Source organism: Sander vitreus, chromosome 2 (genome assembly GCF_031162955.1).
Source record: "Sander vitreus isolate 19-12246 chromosome 2, sanVit1, whole genome shotgun sequence".
NCBI classification, from domain to species: Eukaryota; Metazoa; Chordata; class Actinopteri; order Perciformes; family Percidae; genus Sander; species Sander vitreus.
In genome coordinates this window covers 14,708,757-14,729,683 of record NC_135856.1, presented here as the reverse complement: position 1 = coordinate 14,729,683, position 20,927 = coordinate 14,708,757, and the positions used below count along the sequence as shown (strand labels likewise).

Sequence of the window (20,927 nt, the reverse complement as noted above, 5' to 3'; positions counted from 1 at the left end):
AAAGACAACCTCTGACTTCTCCCTCTAGGGCCACCATGATGTTCATATTCTTTTTTAGTTTTTTTGGGTAAAATAACAATTGGATGGTTTCCATAAAGTCTGTACACACATACATTGTCTCCCTCAGGATAAATTGTAATAACTCATGGTTATCCTCTGCCTTTTCATCTAGTGCCATCATCAGGTCAACATTTTAATTTTTCCAATACTTGTTTATGACCAAATACCTGCAAAACTAATGGCATTCCCTTCAGTCTCAGCTGTACTTTTTGTGTAGTGCTAATTAGAAAATGTTAGCATGCTAATAACAACCCATTATACCTGCTTATCATCAGCAAGATAGCATTGTCATTGTGAGCATGTTTGAATGCTGACATTAACAGTTATGGTAGACTCTTAGTTTTGTTTGACTGTTGGTCAGCAAGAATAATCCACTAATTAAAGGTGCTGTAGGTAGGATTGTGAAGACCCAGGACTTAGCCAAAAAATTTGAACATCGACAACTTCTCAGTCCCTCCCCTCTTTCCGCTAAAGCCCAAAACGGTCTCCTAAGCCCCTCCCCCCACAAGGGAGAATGAATGCATGTGCATGAGCAGTGATTGACACGCAGTTAGGACCCCCCCAAAATGACCTGCTTCATGTAGTTCTACTGGAACATAGGGTCAGTTTCAGCAAATATGACAGAAAGTTAGTTTTATAAGTCTTACCTACTGCACCTTTAACAGTTATATATTTTAATCAATAATACAAATGACTGTAGACACGGCACAAACAGGAACTGAGCTTGAGACATCCACACTCTCATTCTTACAGACATACTATCATTTTGCCATTTCAGGAGAGTAAGTGTGAGTTTTCACGGTCTGTCGCAGTGATTGACCACTTTGTAGAGTCTGACAGGCACACACGTGTGAAGCTGCTGTCAAGGCTCAAGGAACTGGATGTTTTTTGTTGATTCACCAACATCACCTTGGTTTGCCTGTTATCATTCTGTCTTTTAGTTGTGAGTGTTTTCCGTTATCTGAGAACATTTAAAACATTTTTCTCCCATCAAAAGCTGATGTGACAGTTGGTAAAAATACATGATCCATCTGCAGCTGAATATGGCTCTTAGTCGTAATCGCTCATTCATCTAGATGTAGGGAACAATGTAAAGGGGGACGGTGGAGGGGGGGGGATAATCCTTCAGGATCAGCTGTGTGTGGGTGGATATGAGTAAGTGCAGCTGTGGCACAAGCCCTCTCTCTCTCTCTTTCTATTTCTCTACTGTCTATTTACCTGTCTCGTTTTCTTGTCTGTCCTTACTGACTGCTGGCCTGTGCGCAGCATGGTTGGGGCTGCGAATTTGACAACGTGCACTGTATGTGAATGTGAAGTTTGCTCTATGACCCACGGAAATGCTAATTTGACAAAATGGCTAAAAATATTTTGGCCATTGCAGCTTCAATTTTTAACATGATACAAGTTAAAATATTATTTGGACATTTATTCTGCACAGGGGTTACTAAGCCGCTATGGGCAGGGGCATTTTTCAGACCTGCTGTCAAAGCTAGATTCTGTTTTACACCCCAATTTAATTAATTCAAGTCAGTCATGGAACTCCATACCTGATTGCTCTGGATGTGGATAATTGTTCTGCAGATTGCCTTAGCTGTGAGGTGTTACTTGTTGATCTACTGTGTGTTTACTTCAAGTTGTCATATGTGATGGAGGAGTTTAAAGTCACTCAAGATGATGGACCACTCAGATAAGCCGACCATCAGCATCTAACTGCTCATGTCAGAAGACTTTAGCTTGGCATCAGAATAACTTGCTGTGAGCTTTTTAGAAATCACAGACTCATTCAGAAAAGTAAAGCAGAAAATGTCCACTGAGTTTGTGAAATATTTAGGTTACACTTTACTTGAAGGTATCTACATAAGAGTGACATGACACTGTCATGAACGTGTCATAAACATAAACAAGTCATAAACGTTTATGACATGACACTTCTTTTAGTAAGTGTCATTCGGTTTTTGTCATGACAAGTTATGGTTAGGGTTAGGGTTCATGTGTCATGACTGTGTCATGACAGTGTCATGTCACTCTTATGTAGATACCTTCAAGCGAAGTGTTACCAATATATATATATATTTTTTTTTTTTGTGGGATTTTCCGCCTTTAATTTTTGACCCGACAGCTAGGTGAGAAAGGGGAGAGAGAGGGAGAAGACTTGCAGGAAATCGTCACGGGTCGGACTCAAACCCTGGACCTCTGCGTCGAGGCATAAGCCTCTCAGTACATGTGCACATGCTCTACCCATCGATCCAACTCTGCCACACTCCAATATTTATTTTGTGTTATGAAGATAACACTCCATTTTAAGTCGCCCTCTTAGCATTTATATGCAGTATACAAACATTCAGTAAATGGTTTATAACATACTATAATGTAGTTGTATGGAGCTATGACATTTTTTGTGCTTATTAATGTACAGTATCAAAACTTATAATTTCTCCTATGAAGAAATATTTAGTAATTTTACTATATTGTCATTCATTATGTGTGTATACACAAGCCTCCAATTACAGTATGGGACAGTACAGGAGGAGTTATAGTTGTTGACAAATACATTACAACACTTACTGTACATCTCATCATAGTGTGTTCTAAACCATATTTTAATATTTGTGCACGTAATAGGTTTACAAAGTGAAAAAGCCCAAAGTTCACCCCAAAGGGAGTTACCATCTCCCACAGAAAACACTGTTCACAAACTGCTCGAAACAGCTCTATTGAAGTCCAGCCTTTAATTCCGTGACAAACGTGTGTCATTTTGCGTCACTTTGTAACACACGTTATAATGCCTGAGTGTGGCACACTCTCAAACCAAGCTAGTTAGAGCGGAGGCCCGAAGAGTTCAGATAGTTGTGTCGCCATGTCTAGGACACGCTGTATTCGTCAGTGCAAGGGGAAATCTCCTCTGTTTCATCTTCTAAAAGACAATGAATTGAAGAGTTAATGGTTAAAATTCATTTTTTACACTATTTCCCAGGACTACAACCCCAACCTTATGGTGTCTTCTGTTCATTTTACGGATGACTGTTTCCTGAACCAGCCACAGTTCAATTCAGGATTTTCGAAACGATTACTTCTGAAAGACGCCGCAGTTCCGACTTTGTCTGGCCAACCTGGAGATTCAGAGGAGCTGCAGCAATGTGCAGTATGACAAAAAATATGGTGTTTTTTGAAAATTAAACCATGTAAACCTATTCTGGTAGAACCTGAAAATGAGCCTAATATGAGCTCTTTAAAAGAAAGTGTTGCTACTCTTTCTGAAATGTTTGTAGGCATGCTACGACCTGATTTTATGATCCTTTAGCACTAAACGACTATAATTTATACAGATAGTTTGGGTTGTTGTTAATTGTGATGATTCAGTGATTACTTCATCAGTTCCATGGTCACTTTCTGTCACTTCCTGGTCGGTTTTCAGTTTTTACAGGCCACTACAAGCGGTGTCTTAAACCCATATTTGCACGGGACTAATATTACCTGTTGACCTCATGTGATTTTGAAATTCCCCCCCAACGTCTGGGTTTCATGCAGCACATTCGCACGGGATAAGGGAAGTCTGTATTTCACTCATATTTACTGACATTATCCCCCAGATATGATGTGAAGGCTCTGTCAAGACTTTAATTTATAATTGCCAAGGCAGCCAATACGACTCTGAATCACAGAGATGCCAATTCACGCAAGACTAATATTATTACATGACTTCTGTGCTTGGCGAAATATGGTAGGTCATTTGCGGTGGAATTTTTACTTGACAAGTTACAGACATGGCAGATTCCCATGTGATTAAGATCACAAACAACCTCAGCAATTATTTCAAATTACTAAAGGTCCCCAGTTAATACTTGTCCCGTTTGAATAGGGCTCAAGATGTTTTAATTCCTTCATGTCCAACAGAAAAAAAGCCATTGATTACTTACTTTTACTTTAACATTTGACTTTTATGTAAATCAGAATTTAATATAGGGCATTAAAATGAGGTATTTAAGTATGCCTACGACAGCTGGAATGTAAACATCTCTGTTTCAGATCAGGACTTACTGTCCCTGTCACGTACACCCGTGGACTGAAAGACAGACAAAGGAAGAATTTCTCTTTGTCCTATAAAGGTGTAAAGCCTCTGCTGACTGACAGGCAGGGAAATGGTAGATTGCAAGAAAGATCTGAGGATTAAGGCTCTGTTGCATTAGACCAGAGGCAAGTGGCAAACTGACTGAAATGGCAAACAGAAACATTGATTGCTGTGGCGCTTAACCATGTGATAGTGTCAACTCTCACTGAGATATATGCCATCCTGCTCCCCTTACTGGTGATGTATTTCTCCTGGGTCAAGCTCTTTTCATTCATTTCTCATTTGACATTCTCATTTGACACTGTATTTCTCTAGATACAGAAAGAAGTATCTCTCTTTCCTGGGAGAATGAAACTCCCTTGTTTCTAGAGAATACAAAGACTTTTCCTTTCAAATAGATGCAGTGAAAAAACAATAGACGTGCCTGAATAATGTTCTCAATGCAAATCCACTTCAGATAAGATCAGATTCCAACTCTGAAAAAGATTTACAGTATAGCACAATTTGAGAATGAGCAGGAAAGCACTTTGAACAAGCGCTTGGAAAAGTGGCAGTCCGCCAGTTTTCAGAGGAGAGTGCTTGATAGGCTACAGGTTGAGTGCACACGATGAATGAATGTATGCATGTGACAGGGACCCTACACTGTATAACATACAGGAGTGGCATTGTAATATATCCGTACTATACCACTTACCTTCAAGTGGCACATAAATACTGTATAATAACAGTGGCCGTTTGGGCCATACTTCTTGCATGGATGCTGGCCCAGCCAGTGGTGATGAGCACTTAATAAAAAGATAGGTTATGCATTTACTTTTTATTTTAACAAATGCAAACAAAACACTATAGATGGGTTGTTTTATTAGTGCTGTCCACATATACAAGTCCAGTTTACATAATAGCGTCAGTATACTGTGTATGTCAGCAAGTTTTCCAATTGTATCATTTTGGCAATGTTGGGATAATAACATATACGGCATATCTATACATATGTGGGGAAGGCTAATGGACTGACATGTACATCATTAATTGCATCCTCCTCCTTTAATGTCATTGATTGAATTTATCATGAAAAATTGAATTTGTTACCATGCATCATTATCCAAAATTAAAACTCTAAACCCTTTGCTCATACATTTGGGATTTGCTCAGCTCCAGTATAACCTGGAGATTTTAATTATGCAAGTTATCAAAACATTAAACATTAAATGGACTTAATATCACACGGTTAAGGGAGGATGCAATCATGTAGCTTAACTGTTGGTCCCAGTGTGAATCTGCTAGAAGAGGTTCCAGCTTGTTTTACATCCTGTAAAATGCTCACTTAAGCACCATTAAAACACAATAACACTCTGGAGGGATACAACTGAATGAATGCATTACATAACCACCTGCAACATGAACAACACTGAACAACAACATCACAACAATGAAGGGGTTTCCCTGGTTTTTGAACATCCCTGGTTTTTGAACATCCTTTTGATAAGAGACACAAATCTAGTTAGCAAAATAAATATGTGAACCTCAGTATGTTATACAAATTGTTTTTAATAACGTGAGAAACAAACTAGAAGGGCACTCGGAGAGTGCAGACCTCCGCCAAGGCCATGCCCCCCAGCGTTAAGGAACTTGTAAAATAATTGGTGTACAGTATTTGCCCTGTTATTCGGATCTGCTCCAGTATGCAATGAGTTATTCCTCGGTCCATGCTACACCCTTCCACTAAGTTTCATAAACATTGGGCCCGCTGACAAACAAACCGAACCAAAAACATTAGCTCCATGGCGGAGGTAAAAAGTGGAATTTGTCCTGCATGTAGTCTAACATAGCAGAAGCCAACAGTAAGTATTATCTTTACAAAGAGATGAACTGCAATACTAGGAGGCCAGTGATGAATGAAAAGCTCAGATTGCTTTGCCTATTCACATATATGTGCACAAACCATTTACTTGTGGCCAAAAGGACAACAATACATGAGCTAGGTGGCGTCTTTCTTATATGTACAACGCACACATTCTCATTTATTGCAGTTTATGACAGTTGCTATGGAGTAATGAAAATCAAGAAGCAGTGTCTTATTAAGTGTGATAATAACTGAGAATATTTAATAGCGTGTGTTTTTTTTCCACAACACTCTTCATTGGTTAAGTCTGCAATAATTCTTAGATGTATTGTGTGTACTTACATGAGTATAACTAACAATTAATTAATTATGTAATTGCAATAGTTAAATAAATGTATGTATTTTACTTTTTTGGTGCCTTTTGAATCAAATGCGAAGTCCATTGAGTACAAACAACTCCATTCTTATTCACTGATGTGGTCAATAAAGATGGAAAGACAACCCCCCAAAAAAATGGTTTAATAAAAAGCTGTTAGAGATTGATTGGCTAACACTTCAAGTTGTATAAGAAAAAATCAAGCAGTCAGTTGGCAATCAGCAATGAATTGTCTGCTGAGTGACTTTCATTTCTGTGACATACATTGGTGACCTGTGATGCAGTAGGTTGATTTCAACTTCTATTTTTCCTTCAATAACATGCGTGAGTGTCAGAGGATAAAGGATGGAGCCGGAGTTGGACAAAGCTTCTTTTTTTTTTTAAGGATAGATATTTTTTAAATTATGAAAAAAAAATGTTTTACAGAACATTTTATGTCCAGAGGTGTACCGAATTCTACCTGATTATCATTTCTTTCTTGCATACTACCTGCCATTTGATTCAATTAAATACTTTTTTATGTTCTTCCAAACAGTATGCTAGCTTTCAAAATGTAAAATGCATAAAATAACTCAAATGAACAATAATATATGTAAAGGTTACAATAATGCACTAGTTAAAAAAACTATTTTGTCTATATTTTTACAACAACTTCTGCAGAACAGAAAGTCAATCTGTCAAAACTCCTTTTAAAACCATATTTCTTAGTGGTGTCACCAGTAGGCCACAGACGATGTTCCAGTGTTGAGAAACAGTTTAAGGCGATTTAAATAATTGAAACCATTATTGCAGTTGGCTTTCCAACTTTGAATCAATACATCGTTAATAATCAGGTATTGTTCCTACCTCCTAGTGTCCAGTAGCATGTGCTCTTATAGCTATAACTAATTTACAGTTGGTAATTGGTTTGCCTTTTTAGTCATGCCATCTTTTCAGGCTTTCTCTGTGTTTTGATTGTTTCAGGATCCCAGAACAAAGCACAAGTTTAAGATCCATACCTATGGGAGCCCCACCTTCTGTGACCACTGTGGCTCTCTGCTGTATGGCCTCATCCACCAGGGCATGAAGTGCGAGTGTAAGTTCTTAATTTTTTTTTTTTTTTTTTTCTCACTTAGTGGTTAAGAGATTTAAAATTGAAACAATTTATAATATAACATTAGTTAGTGTCAACGTATAATTGTGTGTATCAAGTGGTGTAGGGCCTAAAGTTGATGCTCAAACACTAACAGAGGATGATTAATCCTGCACTGTTACAGGTCGATGAGGCATATTCATGGCATACATAGGAAAATAATGGTTTGCTATAAGTGGCTCTACACAGAGCCACTTCATCAGCATCAGTCTCCTGAAAAAAAACATATTGTTCCTCTTCACTGAAGATCATAGGCCCTTGTATTTCCCCTCCTCCTTGACTTTCACTCATTAAAATCTCACATAGTCTATTTTCAGTCTGCAGCTATGTTTCGTGTACCCTGAATAGGCCTGCTATCAAAAGCTTTACAGAGTCTTTATTAATGTCTTTCCCTCACTTTTATTCCCTTTAATTTTTTGTTAGTGGATTAGTCTGAGTGCCTTAATGAGCTCCTAAATACATTATCTTCCACCTGCTGCAGACCACCAGTTATGCCTAATGATTGCTTCAGGGTGTACATAAATAGAGATGTAGAGCAGCAAATTGTTTTGGAAGATCAATTGCACCTCTAATCACACCACAATATGATCACAGTGTAGTATTTATAAGCAATGGTTAGCCATGGGACTGTTACAGTGAGGCACAGACTCAGTAAATCGTTTTTTATTATTCACTTATTCACCTACTGACTTGGTGACATGATGATGTAATCCATTTAACTCTTCCCAATCCATGACAGGGTGGTTCAGCTGACTGACACACATGCCATGTATACATGACATCACATGGCTGAATCTGGGTCATAACCTTGTTATCTTCTCTTTCACACAGCTTTCCGAAAAACCCTCCTTTAATATTGTGCCAAATATTTATACATGGAATGAAATTGAAATATGTCCTTATATACAGTAGATAAAGAAAGTCTCAAGGACATTTTTTAAAGCAGCTTACTATATTTGGCATGCTCATTCACAATGGCATTCGTATTTCAGTCAATTCTAAGAAAGCCCTGAGCCATTCAGTTTGATTTGATTTGGATCAAGTACATGAAGCTAATCCTTCTGTAATGTCATGTATCTCCTCTCTCTGTCCCTCCAGCCTGCGATATGAATGTCCATAATCAGTGTGTCATGAACGTGCCCAGCATGTGTGGAACCGATCACACCGAAAGGAGGGGGCGTCTTTTCCTCAAGTGTGAGGTCACTGCCGATAAGCTGCAGGTCACAGGTAGGCCTCATAACCGCCCCTCTCTGAAGCACACACTGGATTTAATGGGCTGAAAACATGCCAGGTGTGATATACCTCAACTGGTTGATGTGTGTTTATGTCAGATGCCTAATGAATGTGTTTGTGTGTATATTTGTCACCACAGGCAGGCTGGGATGAGGGTGTAGGTGGTAGCAGACTCTGTTGTTCTATTTCGATTGTTAACCTGGATCAATTTCAACGCTTTGCCCTTTTTGGTGGATAAACCCCGACTGTCTAATTTCACACAGACATTCAGTCTTTATCCACTGCTGCCAGTACACCTGAACTGAACCTTGCTCATCATTAACTCTGCCTTAACTCTACTTGTAACGTGGTGAATCCAACTGCTAACCACATGGCTGGCCCTGTGACTAACAGCTATCAGTATGCTGCAGAGTCTTTTCCCTTTTGGGTGCTCAGATCGATAGAGCCTCTCCTGATAAACATTCTCCCGTAAGAAACAATTCACAGTTACGACACACTTGGAAGGCAATCCCAATCCAAATATGTAATCCTGCAGTGGTGTGTGGTCTGCTGCGTGGGCTTCGTGTTGTTACCCTTTTTAAACAGTCACGACTTTCTCTGTGTTGGCTGGAGTTTCTGATGTAACTGAAATGTCTTTGTAAGGCAAATTAAACACTTGATATATTAATTTAATATATTTTATCAGAATTACACAAAGATGAGATCTGAGGGCTCTGCTTATGAATGGGGTCGTGACTTTACAGTCATCTGTCTTACCATTATTCATTAGAAGGCTATTCTACATGATCATATCACTGGCTATGCCAGCTGTTTTAATTACTAATGCCTCCGGTTTCAAAGACACACCTGGTCTTTGCCTACTGAGCTCAGAAAAAGATGTAATGAGATACTATTAATAACATTTATTTAATGTAATGTAATCAATAGGGATGTAATATTTCAGAGTTTTTTTTTTTTTTTTTTTACATCCTTAAGAAATGTTCCTACAGCCATTTGTTATTTGTATTTTTTGTCTGAACAGCCAAAAAAGAGTAAGGCTATCATAATGTCATGTCTAATCAATACATTTATCTTTTGGATCATGATTCAAGTCTGTGACGCAGTGTGGTACATCGTCAGTTTCTATGAAACAAAATGTTTTATCATGAAAAAAGGTCAGCTGAGTTAATTGTAACTAAAGGTTTTTGGCCTAATAAGATATCCATGCAATTTATTTTTACCACTATCTGCTCCTCCCACACTTTACTGTTAATTAATGTTTTATCTATTTTATTTATCTATCTAATCATTTTCTATGTTTATTCATGATTTGCATGCCTTGACCGTTTTGACAAATACAAACAATGCATTTAGACAAGATGTAGGTTTAAGTATTTAAGTTTATAAATCACAAAATACAATAATCACAAACAGCTGCTGTGGTTAAGAGAGATTGGGATAATTTCATGCATAATCTGTCCAATGTAAATGTTGTGACATTCTGAGTCCTTGGCAAAAGGTAGCACCAAAATGAGCAATGTCTGTTTGATACTGCTGTGAGCACAGAGTTGTCACTTTTAAATGGGGTTCTAGGAACAGTGGTCCTTCAACATGGCTGCCGCAGGATGCTGCATCACTGGAGCAGCTTTGATATGAATAGTGATTGGTTGCGCTAGTTTATATTGAAATGAAGCAATGATGATGCCGCTACATACATCTAGCAGTGTGTACAGCTCTCTGTGCAGAAACACGAATAGATTTAAAATGAATAAAATGGCATAGAAATAGTTAATACTGATTCTTAGGTCTTTATATAAAATTAATTATGGAATATGCACGCTGCACATTGGCCAGACTATCTGTATGGTGTTGTCGCTTGAGTTTATTAGGGGAAACAGTGTAGTACAACAGTGTGTTTTTGTTTAGGAGCCCATTTTACCTTGTATTCCGAGGTATGCTGTAAATCCCCCAGCTGTAATGGTGCATTAGCACATCTGCTAGTACAATAGGGACTGGACTGAGCTGACACGTAATCATTTAAATAATCTGACTAACAGGGGTCAGTGCATGACAAGGCCCTGGCACTGAACTTCACTGATTTATTCAGTTATCAGATTATTACCAGCAGGAACAGAGTGAATATGGGTAGGGAAGCGGTGCAACACCTACACACCTAGCCCAAACATTAGGTAATAATAATTTGAGTAAGGAACAAAATCACTTGTCTCATTCATGGAAGTTCTGTGCTCATTATCTGACCACTAAAGCACTAAAGTTTACTCTTCGTATTTGCAATTAGAATTTTGCACACAGTTGAGCTGATTCTAATGCATTTCTGCATTCATTCTAATCAAACTTGCCTTTAGCCTCAACTAAAGTTTAAAACTTTTCCAGAGAATGTGTTACTTCTAGTTCCTGTAAATACTGTATATCATATAGATCTTACAGTAGTTTCTATATTTGTGTTGCCTTTAAAATTATGTTATGGCCAAGTGTTAAATAACCTAAACAGTGACAATAATTTAAAAACAGTTCAATTAAATACATTTTGAGTTTGTCACAAATATGTATTCAAGGTTTTGGGCTGACACCATGTATTTCTCCTTCTCCATCTGGTAGTACCTCTTAACATGCATTCGTCTATCACAGGCCAGTCATCTGCTGAAATAAATGTCCCGTAAAGTCTAAGTGGGACAAAAACATACTGTGGAGTACAACAAAACACTTGAATGGACAGGATTAAGTTTATACTAAATCATGCAAAGTACACTCCTATCAAAAACAACATTTTTCCTGCTCCTGCTTCCCTCCCACTTTTAATATTCAGTCTCATCTGCTCTCCAACAATATCCTGCTGGATAAGATGGCTACAGTATATTAACACTTCACACCTCTTCACAAAGGTTTGGACTGTATCGTCTTTAAAAACATTCCAGTCCAATATTGCTTTTATTTTTGATGAGCCATGCTCTGCCAGCTGTCAACTCATGATAATGATGTACAGTATGTGTGAAAAAGTATGCATATTTCACACTTGTATTTGCGCATGAATGTATATGTGTGTACACCATGGATGGGAAACTACCATTATCACCTGCAATATTGCAGACCATTGGCCCTCTGGTACATAGTAGCCTATTCCTGATGTGGACAAAACAGGCATGTTATCATTTACATACTGTATGTTCTTGTGCGTGCGTGCGTGCGTGCGTGCGTGCATGCGTGCGTGTATACAACTGCTGTCCCAGCACTACCAGCCCACTCAGGCCAGATTGTATCATAGATTACATTAGCTGCTGTAGCCGCCTTGCAGCTAGCTTGCCAAACACAATTGTATTCCATTAGTGAAGAGTGTAGCAGGGAAGAGGTGCAGTGGATGGCTGGGAGGATGATACTTTGCAACACTTTCAGATTATTATTCTACAAACACAAATGTCATACTTTTGTTAGGGTGTGTATGTGGTGATTTTGTATTTGTGCATTCATTTCATCCACAAAAAAAGCGTGTAGATAGACACCGGGGCTAATTTGGCTGTGGATGGTCAGTAAATACCTCCAGATTTTAGGCTGGCTGTTGTGAACCACAATGTCTTGTTTTCTTTGTATACATGTGTTGAACACAAATTAATTAATAATTAGTAAGTAAAGTAATTATTTTTTTAATGTGAAAAAAGTAATCAGTAATTTATTACGTCTTTCATGTCACTTGCCCTGATCAAAGGTGAAGAACCATGTTACAGAGCAATGTAACATGGTGCCTTAAGTAGAGAGGGACACACACACACACACACACACACACACACACACACACACACACACACACACACACACACACACACACACACACACACACACACACACACACACACACACACACTCAACTTTGAGCGAAGAATGACTCCAATTTCTTTTGCAATTCACCGATGACCAGAGCCAAAACAGGAGGTGACATGTCTGCCAGGGACAGCAGCTGTCCTTTAAACCCATGGCCCTACACATGAACTCCACCAGGCCAATAGACATACAGACTTCTGATGGCTAAATGAAATGAGTCACTCAGAAAGATTCTCTGTGCATTTTCCAGAAATTGTTGTGAGTGTGTTTTTGTCAGTTAGGGTAAAACGGAGATGGGAGGGGAGGTGCTGAAGGAGACAAAACAAGTTCTGTCTCTAAAGGACAGACATAGCCCACTAACCTTGTCCTACGCCTCTCATTCCTGCTGACACACAGCGCCTCTTTATCCATTGGTGCTGAGGAAACCACCCTCCTGTTTGTTTCAGCAATCCCATTGTTCATTGACTCGGTGCAAACCTCCAGAGAGCCCGCTTGGGAGAGGGCATTTCTGTAATTTCGGTTCATATTCTTTTATTCCTACTTATCTTCATTAATGTGTATGTATGTGTATATGTGTGCAGGCGTGTGCACAAACCCTTGCCGCATGAAGGTCCTTTGGGAGTGTGGGAGAAACAGTGGTAATAATTACATTTCCGTTTTGTTCCATCGTTGACTCACCCAGTTCTGGAGAAAAGCCTCATTTAACAAGCCCTCTGCTCTCACTTCACTCTGCTTTTAACCTTTTCATAAGATTTGTTTCCCTCTTGCCTCAATGTCCAAATGTCTCGATTGCTATTTGTTACACTAAAGCTGCTGTATGTGTCAATTTCTTTTATATGTAGGTGCAGTGTAGGTGTGTGGAGATCAGATTGGTGTTCAGAGTAGATATAGATGTAGGTGGATCAGGGAAGCTGGATTTTACTGTTGAACCTTCTGGAGATGTAACACAGTAAAATACCAAATCCACCCTAAACACTGTTAACAGCTTCTGGCTGATGCAGCTACCACCTTGCATTAGGAGTATATTTTACTGGCGCTTTCAATGTATTACTATAGATAACTGGCCAAATTTAGAAAGTGTAACATTAGAAACTAGATATATTAACAGTGCTGCTACTTTGAAAGAAAAGTTCTACTTTAGTGGTAACTTTTCTTTGTCTACAGACATCCATGAACGAGAGAATACCAGAATGCACTGCGACAACAACTTCATCTTCCTGATCTGGTCATAGGTTGCATGCAACATGTATCTTAAATGGTGCATGGCATCATTCTCTATTCACAATTACTTTTTTTATCTGGATAAACATTATATACAACAGTATACTCTAATTCATTTTGCTCTCTAGGTTGTTAAATGGCATTCTGGGAAATGTAGGATGAACTTAAAAAAACATTAGCACAATACATTGTAACACACATTAAGTGAGCTTAATCAGGCGTTACAACACATCCTGTGTATAGTATCCTGTGCAGCAACATCATAGTTGAATGTGTCTCCCTACCTTCAGCCCTTGTATCTCTTTTTACTCATCTCACTCTAACTACATCGCCTCATTCATTTTAAGGCTATTTTAGGGTGCTCTCTGTAGGCAGTGTCAAGTGTCAGATGTTAACCATTGCTCAATGGTGGAGTACATCCTCCTTCCTGAATCAATAAATTAGTGAAATGTCAATGTTTGCCCACTTTATCAGTAATTGTTCAAATTCTTGATCAATACAGTGTTTTATGTGCTTCACTTTGAGTCACTTTGTACCCTCTTTGTCACTTCCATGTTACTAGCAAGTTTCTCATTCATTCAGTCAATCATTCAAATAAAAATGATATCCTTTTTTTTACGGCTCCTTGAATCTATGGAGAGTTGGGGTTAGATCAAGGTTTGGATGCGGCCTGTTGGTTGCCAAATGAGAATCACTGCCCAGTGCTCTGAATGCCACCTTCTTACTGCCACTGCTTCCACTCTTCAGCCTTTTCTTAAAGTAATTTCCATTTCTTTGTAGTGTCTGATTCATCGTGCAAAAAAAGCCAACAGGTTCTTGCCAAGAGAAAATATAATTAAAATCCTTTTGCATTTTCCCAATGAATCAGAGTTAAGATGGAACAGCTGACATCACTTCTGTCTGTACCAATGCCAACACTTTTCCACTGCAGGGAGTTGGCCACTGCGACAGCAGTGTCCCCTGTCTAAATGTTCTGTAGTGAGCTCCTTAGCCATCTGACTGTGTGCTTGTAATGAAAAGATATAATCCATCAGAACTGTATTGTAATAATAATAAATATATATTATAATTAAAAAAAGCTGTAATAGCGTCGCATATACAGTACACACCAAAACTCATGTGCCCTCCATGTGTCATACTATAGGAATGCGGGTCACTCCACTTCCTGTACGCTAATGTAATATTTCATTATAAGGCTGTTCAAAATGCCATTTTTCAGTAGTAGTAGTGGGCTTTCAAAGGAGCACAGACAGAGTTACGCTGAGAGGTGCAAGTGATAGAGCAAGTCTGGTGGTTTAAGTTTTATAAACTGTGTTTACACAGGGAGGTGAAGAACAAACATGGCTGACCTCATTTTTAAGGTAGGGTGATCTGGTGTCAGCGGAAGACAAGGCTTTGTGTGTTTGTTTGTGAACTCTGACTGACTGCAATTTAAAGGCTTGATTATAGTATCACTATGCACCCTCAGAAAAAAAACATATCCACACACAGAAACATCTGTAACGTCTTGTACAGTGCAGGAACACAGATCCTAAAGGAAAACGTAAACCATTAAACATGGACTCCTCAAATATCAGACTACCTTGGATTGAATACACACACAAAAAAAATTGTGATGAAAAATGTCATGGTCTTCTTTCCAAACTTTTACATTGGAAGACCTGATGTCCTGCATTTTTGCAGCAACTTTGTCTTTTCATTTCTTGTAAAACCTTTTTCCCCTGAAAAAAATTGCAATTTGCTATTTGCAATCCAGTTTACATTCAAATATTTGATTGCTACCATCACTATACTAAAAAAACATGGACACATTTTCCTGTACCATACTGTATGTTGTGGACTGTTACATGCAGTAATGAACAGACTTTGAAACGTTTCTGAAAATGTGGAGGAAAAAACACTAGAGCCAGAAGTCATGTCATTGGTATTCCCAGTCTGTCGTTGCTGCCCTACCATGGCTCCCTCTCCTCAGTGAGTGCACACTGTGTTCTGTGTTCTTCACGACATTTTCACATATGCCTCTGCCTTTAATTGCTCCACTTTTTTTTGTCTAGCTTGGCGTTTTCTTTCTTTTTAGTTTTTTCTTTCATTCTTCATTGTTTTATTTTGCAAAACAAATACTGACCTTAATCAAAATGGAAAATGCAAACCGATTAGTAAGTCCCAGTTTGTTTTTCTACAATAAAACAAGCGCTACCCAGATTCAATTTTCAGCACTACTAGGCTATTTTTTTTGCAAGTGCAGCACTTAAGTAATTTCAGTCTGCATCATGATGAGCCTTGTAGATGGTGTGCAACAGTTCAATTATTGCGACAGTTTGTCCAGGGAAATGAGCAGAAGAATTTGTTTAACAGTCCAGATATGAGCAACATGTATTAGAGAGAGACATAGAAGCTCTTATCTTACATGTGACTGTTTGTTTTTTTCAACAGAAAGGAGTAAAACTTGATATAGTTTGCAGTAGATGCATGCGTATGATTACAGAGTGAAAATCATATGTGCTGATTAGCTGCCATAGGTTCAGAAAGCTAAGTAAAGCTTGGCTGTATCTGAAATTTGATTACACAAAGCTGATAAAATAATAAGCTGTCATAAAATGACATATCTAATGTTTAGTGGGCGCTTAGCTTGGCTCAGATTTTTTTCTTCCATTTTTTGGTTAGTTTTAGTCGGAGCATGGTTGGATAGAACGGAGGTCAAGTTGTTTTTTGTGGGTACTGTTTGAACTTGCACTGCTGTTTAAATGCGAGCCAAGATAGTTGTAAGGACTTGTATCCTAGCAACCATGTTATGGCCCCTACACACACACACACACACACACACACACACACACACACACACACACACACACACACACACACACACACACACACACACACACACACACACCCCTGCTTCCTTTGTCCTATAATGTTTGTGTGTGTGTCTTTGTGTGTGTCTTTTTGCATATGCATGTGTTTTTAAACTCACTTACACATAGGGCTGGGTGATATGGAGAAACATGGAGAAAAATCTGGTGAATTACATCACTTTACTGTAATGCAGCCTTTAAAACCAGGAAAAGACAACACTTATGCCATATTATGATATCCAAAATCTAAGACAATATCTAGTCTCCTATCACGATATGGATATAAAATTCATATATTGCCCAGCCCTATTTGTACACAGATAAATAGAATAATTGTACACTTAAATACCTATACTTACTAATTACAAAATCAGAGATAATTTGACCTTTAAGCAGGAATGGTCAGCACCAAAGATACCTTGTATTGTGAGGTTATGTCTCTGCAGTACAGCTGAAAGAAATTAGGATTACACACACATCTTGTTTGGTTTATGTGCCATACAGTTGTATAGAAGGAAAGGTTCTGCGCCAGCCAAGCTAAATTAGACGGTCTAGAATGCCGCCTACTGGTCATGACTGGAAATACAGTTGGCAGTAACAGAGATACTTAACTTAGTGGTCTCTTGTCTGTAGTCAATAAAGACACACATACATATTATGGTCAGAGGAAACTTCTACAAACAGCCCTTTGCAATCCACACCATCAGGGTGTACTGGCAGAGACATAGTTAAAAAAAGGACATCTTAGTTCTAGTTTTAGTATTTTCTTTGTATATATCTTTTATTGTATACATATTTGTATACCTTTTATATAGATATTATGACAGAAATGTCCAGTGTATCATCACGTTTATTCTGTATAATTGTCATAGTTTTTATTGTTTGACTTAACCTTTGTAATTACTGGAGATAAAGAGAGTCCACTCTTCTTGGACAGGATGATTAACTAAATATTAGCTATTTATTATTCAGACAAATTACATTACATCCAGCTTAACCACTGATTGTATTCCAGTGACTCATCACAAGCACAAGCCATTGAACAATGTCCCTTTGTATGTCTGTTTGTAGTACTGTAGTAATGAATGTCATTTGGGTACTGTGACTTTGCATACATACTGCCAGTGTATGCAATATTCAAAACATGCTCTTTACAATACAAGAGTTAAAAGTTGAAGGAGAAAGAATTGGAAACAGAAGTTACATAAAGTACATGATACATGGAAATATAACATATATACACATTATGTGTAGACATTCTATTCCATTTCACCTCTTTTGATGAAATGGAAAGAGTTGGGAATGAAGGAGAGGCATCAAGGTTCAATTTATATCTGAATATCTAAGAAGTCAGCAAAAAAAAAAGTGTGTCTTCCCCTCTCTGTTGTAGAGTGCATACATATACAGTAAGAATGCGCTCAAGTGCAAATAGAGTATACCGTGAGTCTTTATTTGGTGCCTGTAGACGGGCTTTACACTTATCTATTGGATTTCTGAGAAGGCAGAGGGTTGCAAGCTCCGGCTCGCTCAATACCTTCCCACACCTCAAGTTGCTTCTAAGATGCTGTCTGTCTCTCTTCTTCCTCTCAGATTTTGTGTGTGTGTGTGTCTTATAATACATCCATGGTGTGTACTCTACAGCAGCTTACCCCATCGCTCATCAAACTTCACACCTCGCTAACATTGCTCAACACCTGAATCCGCCACCATGTATGCTGATAACAAAAGCAAACAACGGCACTGTTGGCTTCTTAAATAACCATTTGGTTCTATTGGTGCAACTGCAACAATTCTTTTCATTTGCAGGAATAAAATGAAGCCACTTTCTCATGGAGGGTTTTACCAGTTGGTTTTGTGTCTCAATGTTGTTCCCTTTGGCCTTTGCAACAGTTGCTGTGTTAACTCAGTGGTGACAATCCCTCATTGATTTTGTTCATGTATCCCTCTTAATCCTATAAATACAGTATCTCATTCAGAGCATTCCAGCTAAAACATTGGGTTTAGCTGTTCTCTCATGCGGTCTTGAAAAAGTGGCTTAGTGCTGTCCTCTCCAGGTCAAAGGTCATTTAGCATCTCTGCTACTCTGTCCCTCTGTTGTAGTTTGACTGACAGGGCCACATGGAGAGGCTTCTGGGCTCTCCAGGGGCTGAGGTTGAGCCAAGCAAGGCAGGCAATCACACTGTCCCTCTGGGGGGGTGTTGTGTGTAGACAAACACAGTATGTGTGTGTAAATGTGTTTTATGTTTGAGTGTGGGCAAAGATGTGTGTGTGTGTACATGCATGTGTGTGTGCGCTGTACTGTAGCTCAGGCCTGGCAGTGCTCCAACGCTCAGGGCTAATGGAGTGCTAATGTCCCTGGTGTGCCCTTGTTTACTGAACAGCTAAATACAGGAGGATGAAAAGAGAGGCTTCGCCTACTTAAGCATGTCACAGCCTACAATTTTCGAATCACTGTTCTCATAAAAGTTCCTGCATTTGCTTCCTATATGGCTCAGCACCATAGGCAATCCTCAGAGGCTGTGACTTACCATTAAATCTCGAACACCTACAATTTATTCTATTGATGTTCACCTGTTGCTTAAAAGAAAGCATCATTTTTTTTCTTTGTGTGATAGTCATGGACAGGATATCGAGGCATAGTTGGGGTGGGGAGGGGTTGCAGTTCAGTGGGCTGGGGATCTCATCGCTGCTTTTTGCAGATGATGTGGTCCTGATGGCATCATTGGCCTGTGACCTTCAGCACTCACTGGATTGGTTCGCCGCCAAGTGTGAAGTGGCTGGGATGAGGATCAGTACCTCTAAATCTGAAGCCTTGGTTCTCAGCAGGAAACCGATGGAGTGCCTACTCCAGGTAGGGAATGAGTCCTAATGACAAGTGAAGGAGTTCAAGTACCTTGGCGTCTATTTCCCAAATGAGGGGACAATAGAGCAGGAGATTGATCGGAGAATCGGCGCAGCGGGGGTCGGGAATACATTCACATTATCGCACCGTTGTGACGAAAAGAGAGCTGAGCCAGAAGGCAAAGCTCTCGATCTACCGGTCAGTTTTCGTTCCTACTCTCACCTATGGTCATGAAGGCTGGGTCATGACCAAAAGAACAAGATCCAGGGTACAAGCGGCCAAAATGGGTTTCGTCAGAAGGGTGGCTGGCGTCTCCCTTAGAGATAGGGTGAGAAGCTCAGTTATCCGTGAGGAGCTTGGAGTAGAGCCGCTACCCCTTTGCGTCGAAAGGAGCAAGTTGAGGTGGTTCGGGCATCTCGTAAGGATGCCCCCTGGGCGCCTTTCTAGGGAGGTGTTCCAGGCACGTCCAGCTGTGAGGAGGCCTCGGGGAAGACCCAGGACTAGGTGGAGGGATTATATCTCCAAACTGGCCAGGGAACGCCTCAGAATCCCCCAGTCAGAGCTGGTTAATGTGGCTCGGGAAAGGGAAGTTTGGAGTCCCCTGCTGGAGCTGCTGCCCTGTGACCCGACCCTGGATAAGCGGATGAAGATGGATGGATGAATGGATCTGTTTTTTTTCCTGACTTACATGATTTGTATTGTAGAGAAAACACAGAATATGAATGAAGAGTGTTCATTTAGCTATTGAAACTAGGCTAATTTAATCCATCTGGTATTAGTGTGGTGACTAGCAGTGCAGTAGGTTTTTGAGGTGTGCTGAATATGGGAAAAAGTAGAACCAGTGTGCGTCACCTCATTTAGAGAGACCGAGTGGTGCAAATGAAAACAATGCTTTTACAGAGTCACGTATACTGTTCATACATTTATGTAGTTATTCTGTGTCTTTATAGCCACATTAATAATTTCTCCCTATTCTTTATTTCCCCATCAGTGGGTGAAGGCAAAAACATGATCCCCATGGACCCCAATGGCCTGTCTGACCCGTATGTCAAGCTCAAGCTCATACCAGACCCCAAAAATGAGACCAAGCAGAAGACCAAAACCATCCGTTCCAACCTCAACCCGAAATGGAACGAGTCCTTTAATTTGTGAGTAAATGACCTGTCACCTCTGTCCTACTAAAGGCTACACTACACCTTTTGTTTACAATGGGACATACATGTACTGAATATTGGGAATGTCAGCAGTACATTAAAACAACTGAATCAGCTGTTTATACTGATACATCTTCTAATGCCGATATTAATAATACCAATGATTTCTATACTTCTATCACTACTTATGCTGGAGCTACTGCCGTTACTACTGTACAAAAACTATCCCAATACATCATGACTTCTTCACCCAACCTTTCATCAGGGTGGTGGCTGAAGTTGTTTCCGTTTTTTTTTTAATATACAGTCCATCGAGCAGTCAGTTTTTTTCT

At 39.3% G+C, this 20,927-nt stretch overlaps 1 protein-coding gene across 1 annotated transcript in view; it reads left to right on the top strand.

Annotated features, from left to right (window-relative positions):
• The window catches only part of prkcaa (protein kinase C, alpha, a), a 161,982-nt gene that overhangs the window by 76,039 nt on the left and 65,016 nt on the right, over nucleotides 1-20,927 (top strand). The window contains exons 4-6 of the mRNA XM_078279319.1: nucleotides 7,312-7,423; nucleotides 8,579-8,707; nucleotides 20,433-20,589. Coding sequence (XP_078135445.1) covers nucleotides 7,312-7,423; nucleotides 8,579-8,707; nucleotides 20,433-20,589 — 398 coding nt within the window. The remainder of the gene's footprint in view (nucleotides 1-7,311; nucleotides 7,424-8,578; nucleotides 8,708-20,432; nucleotides 20,590-20,927) is intronic.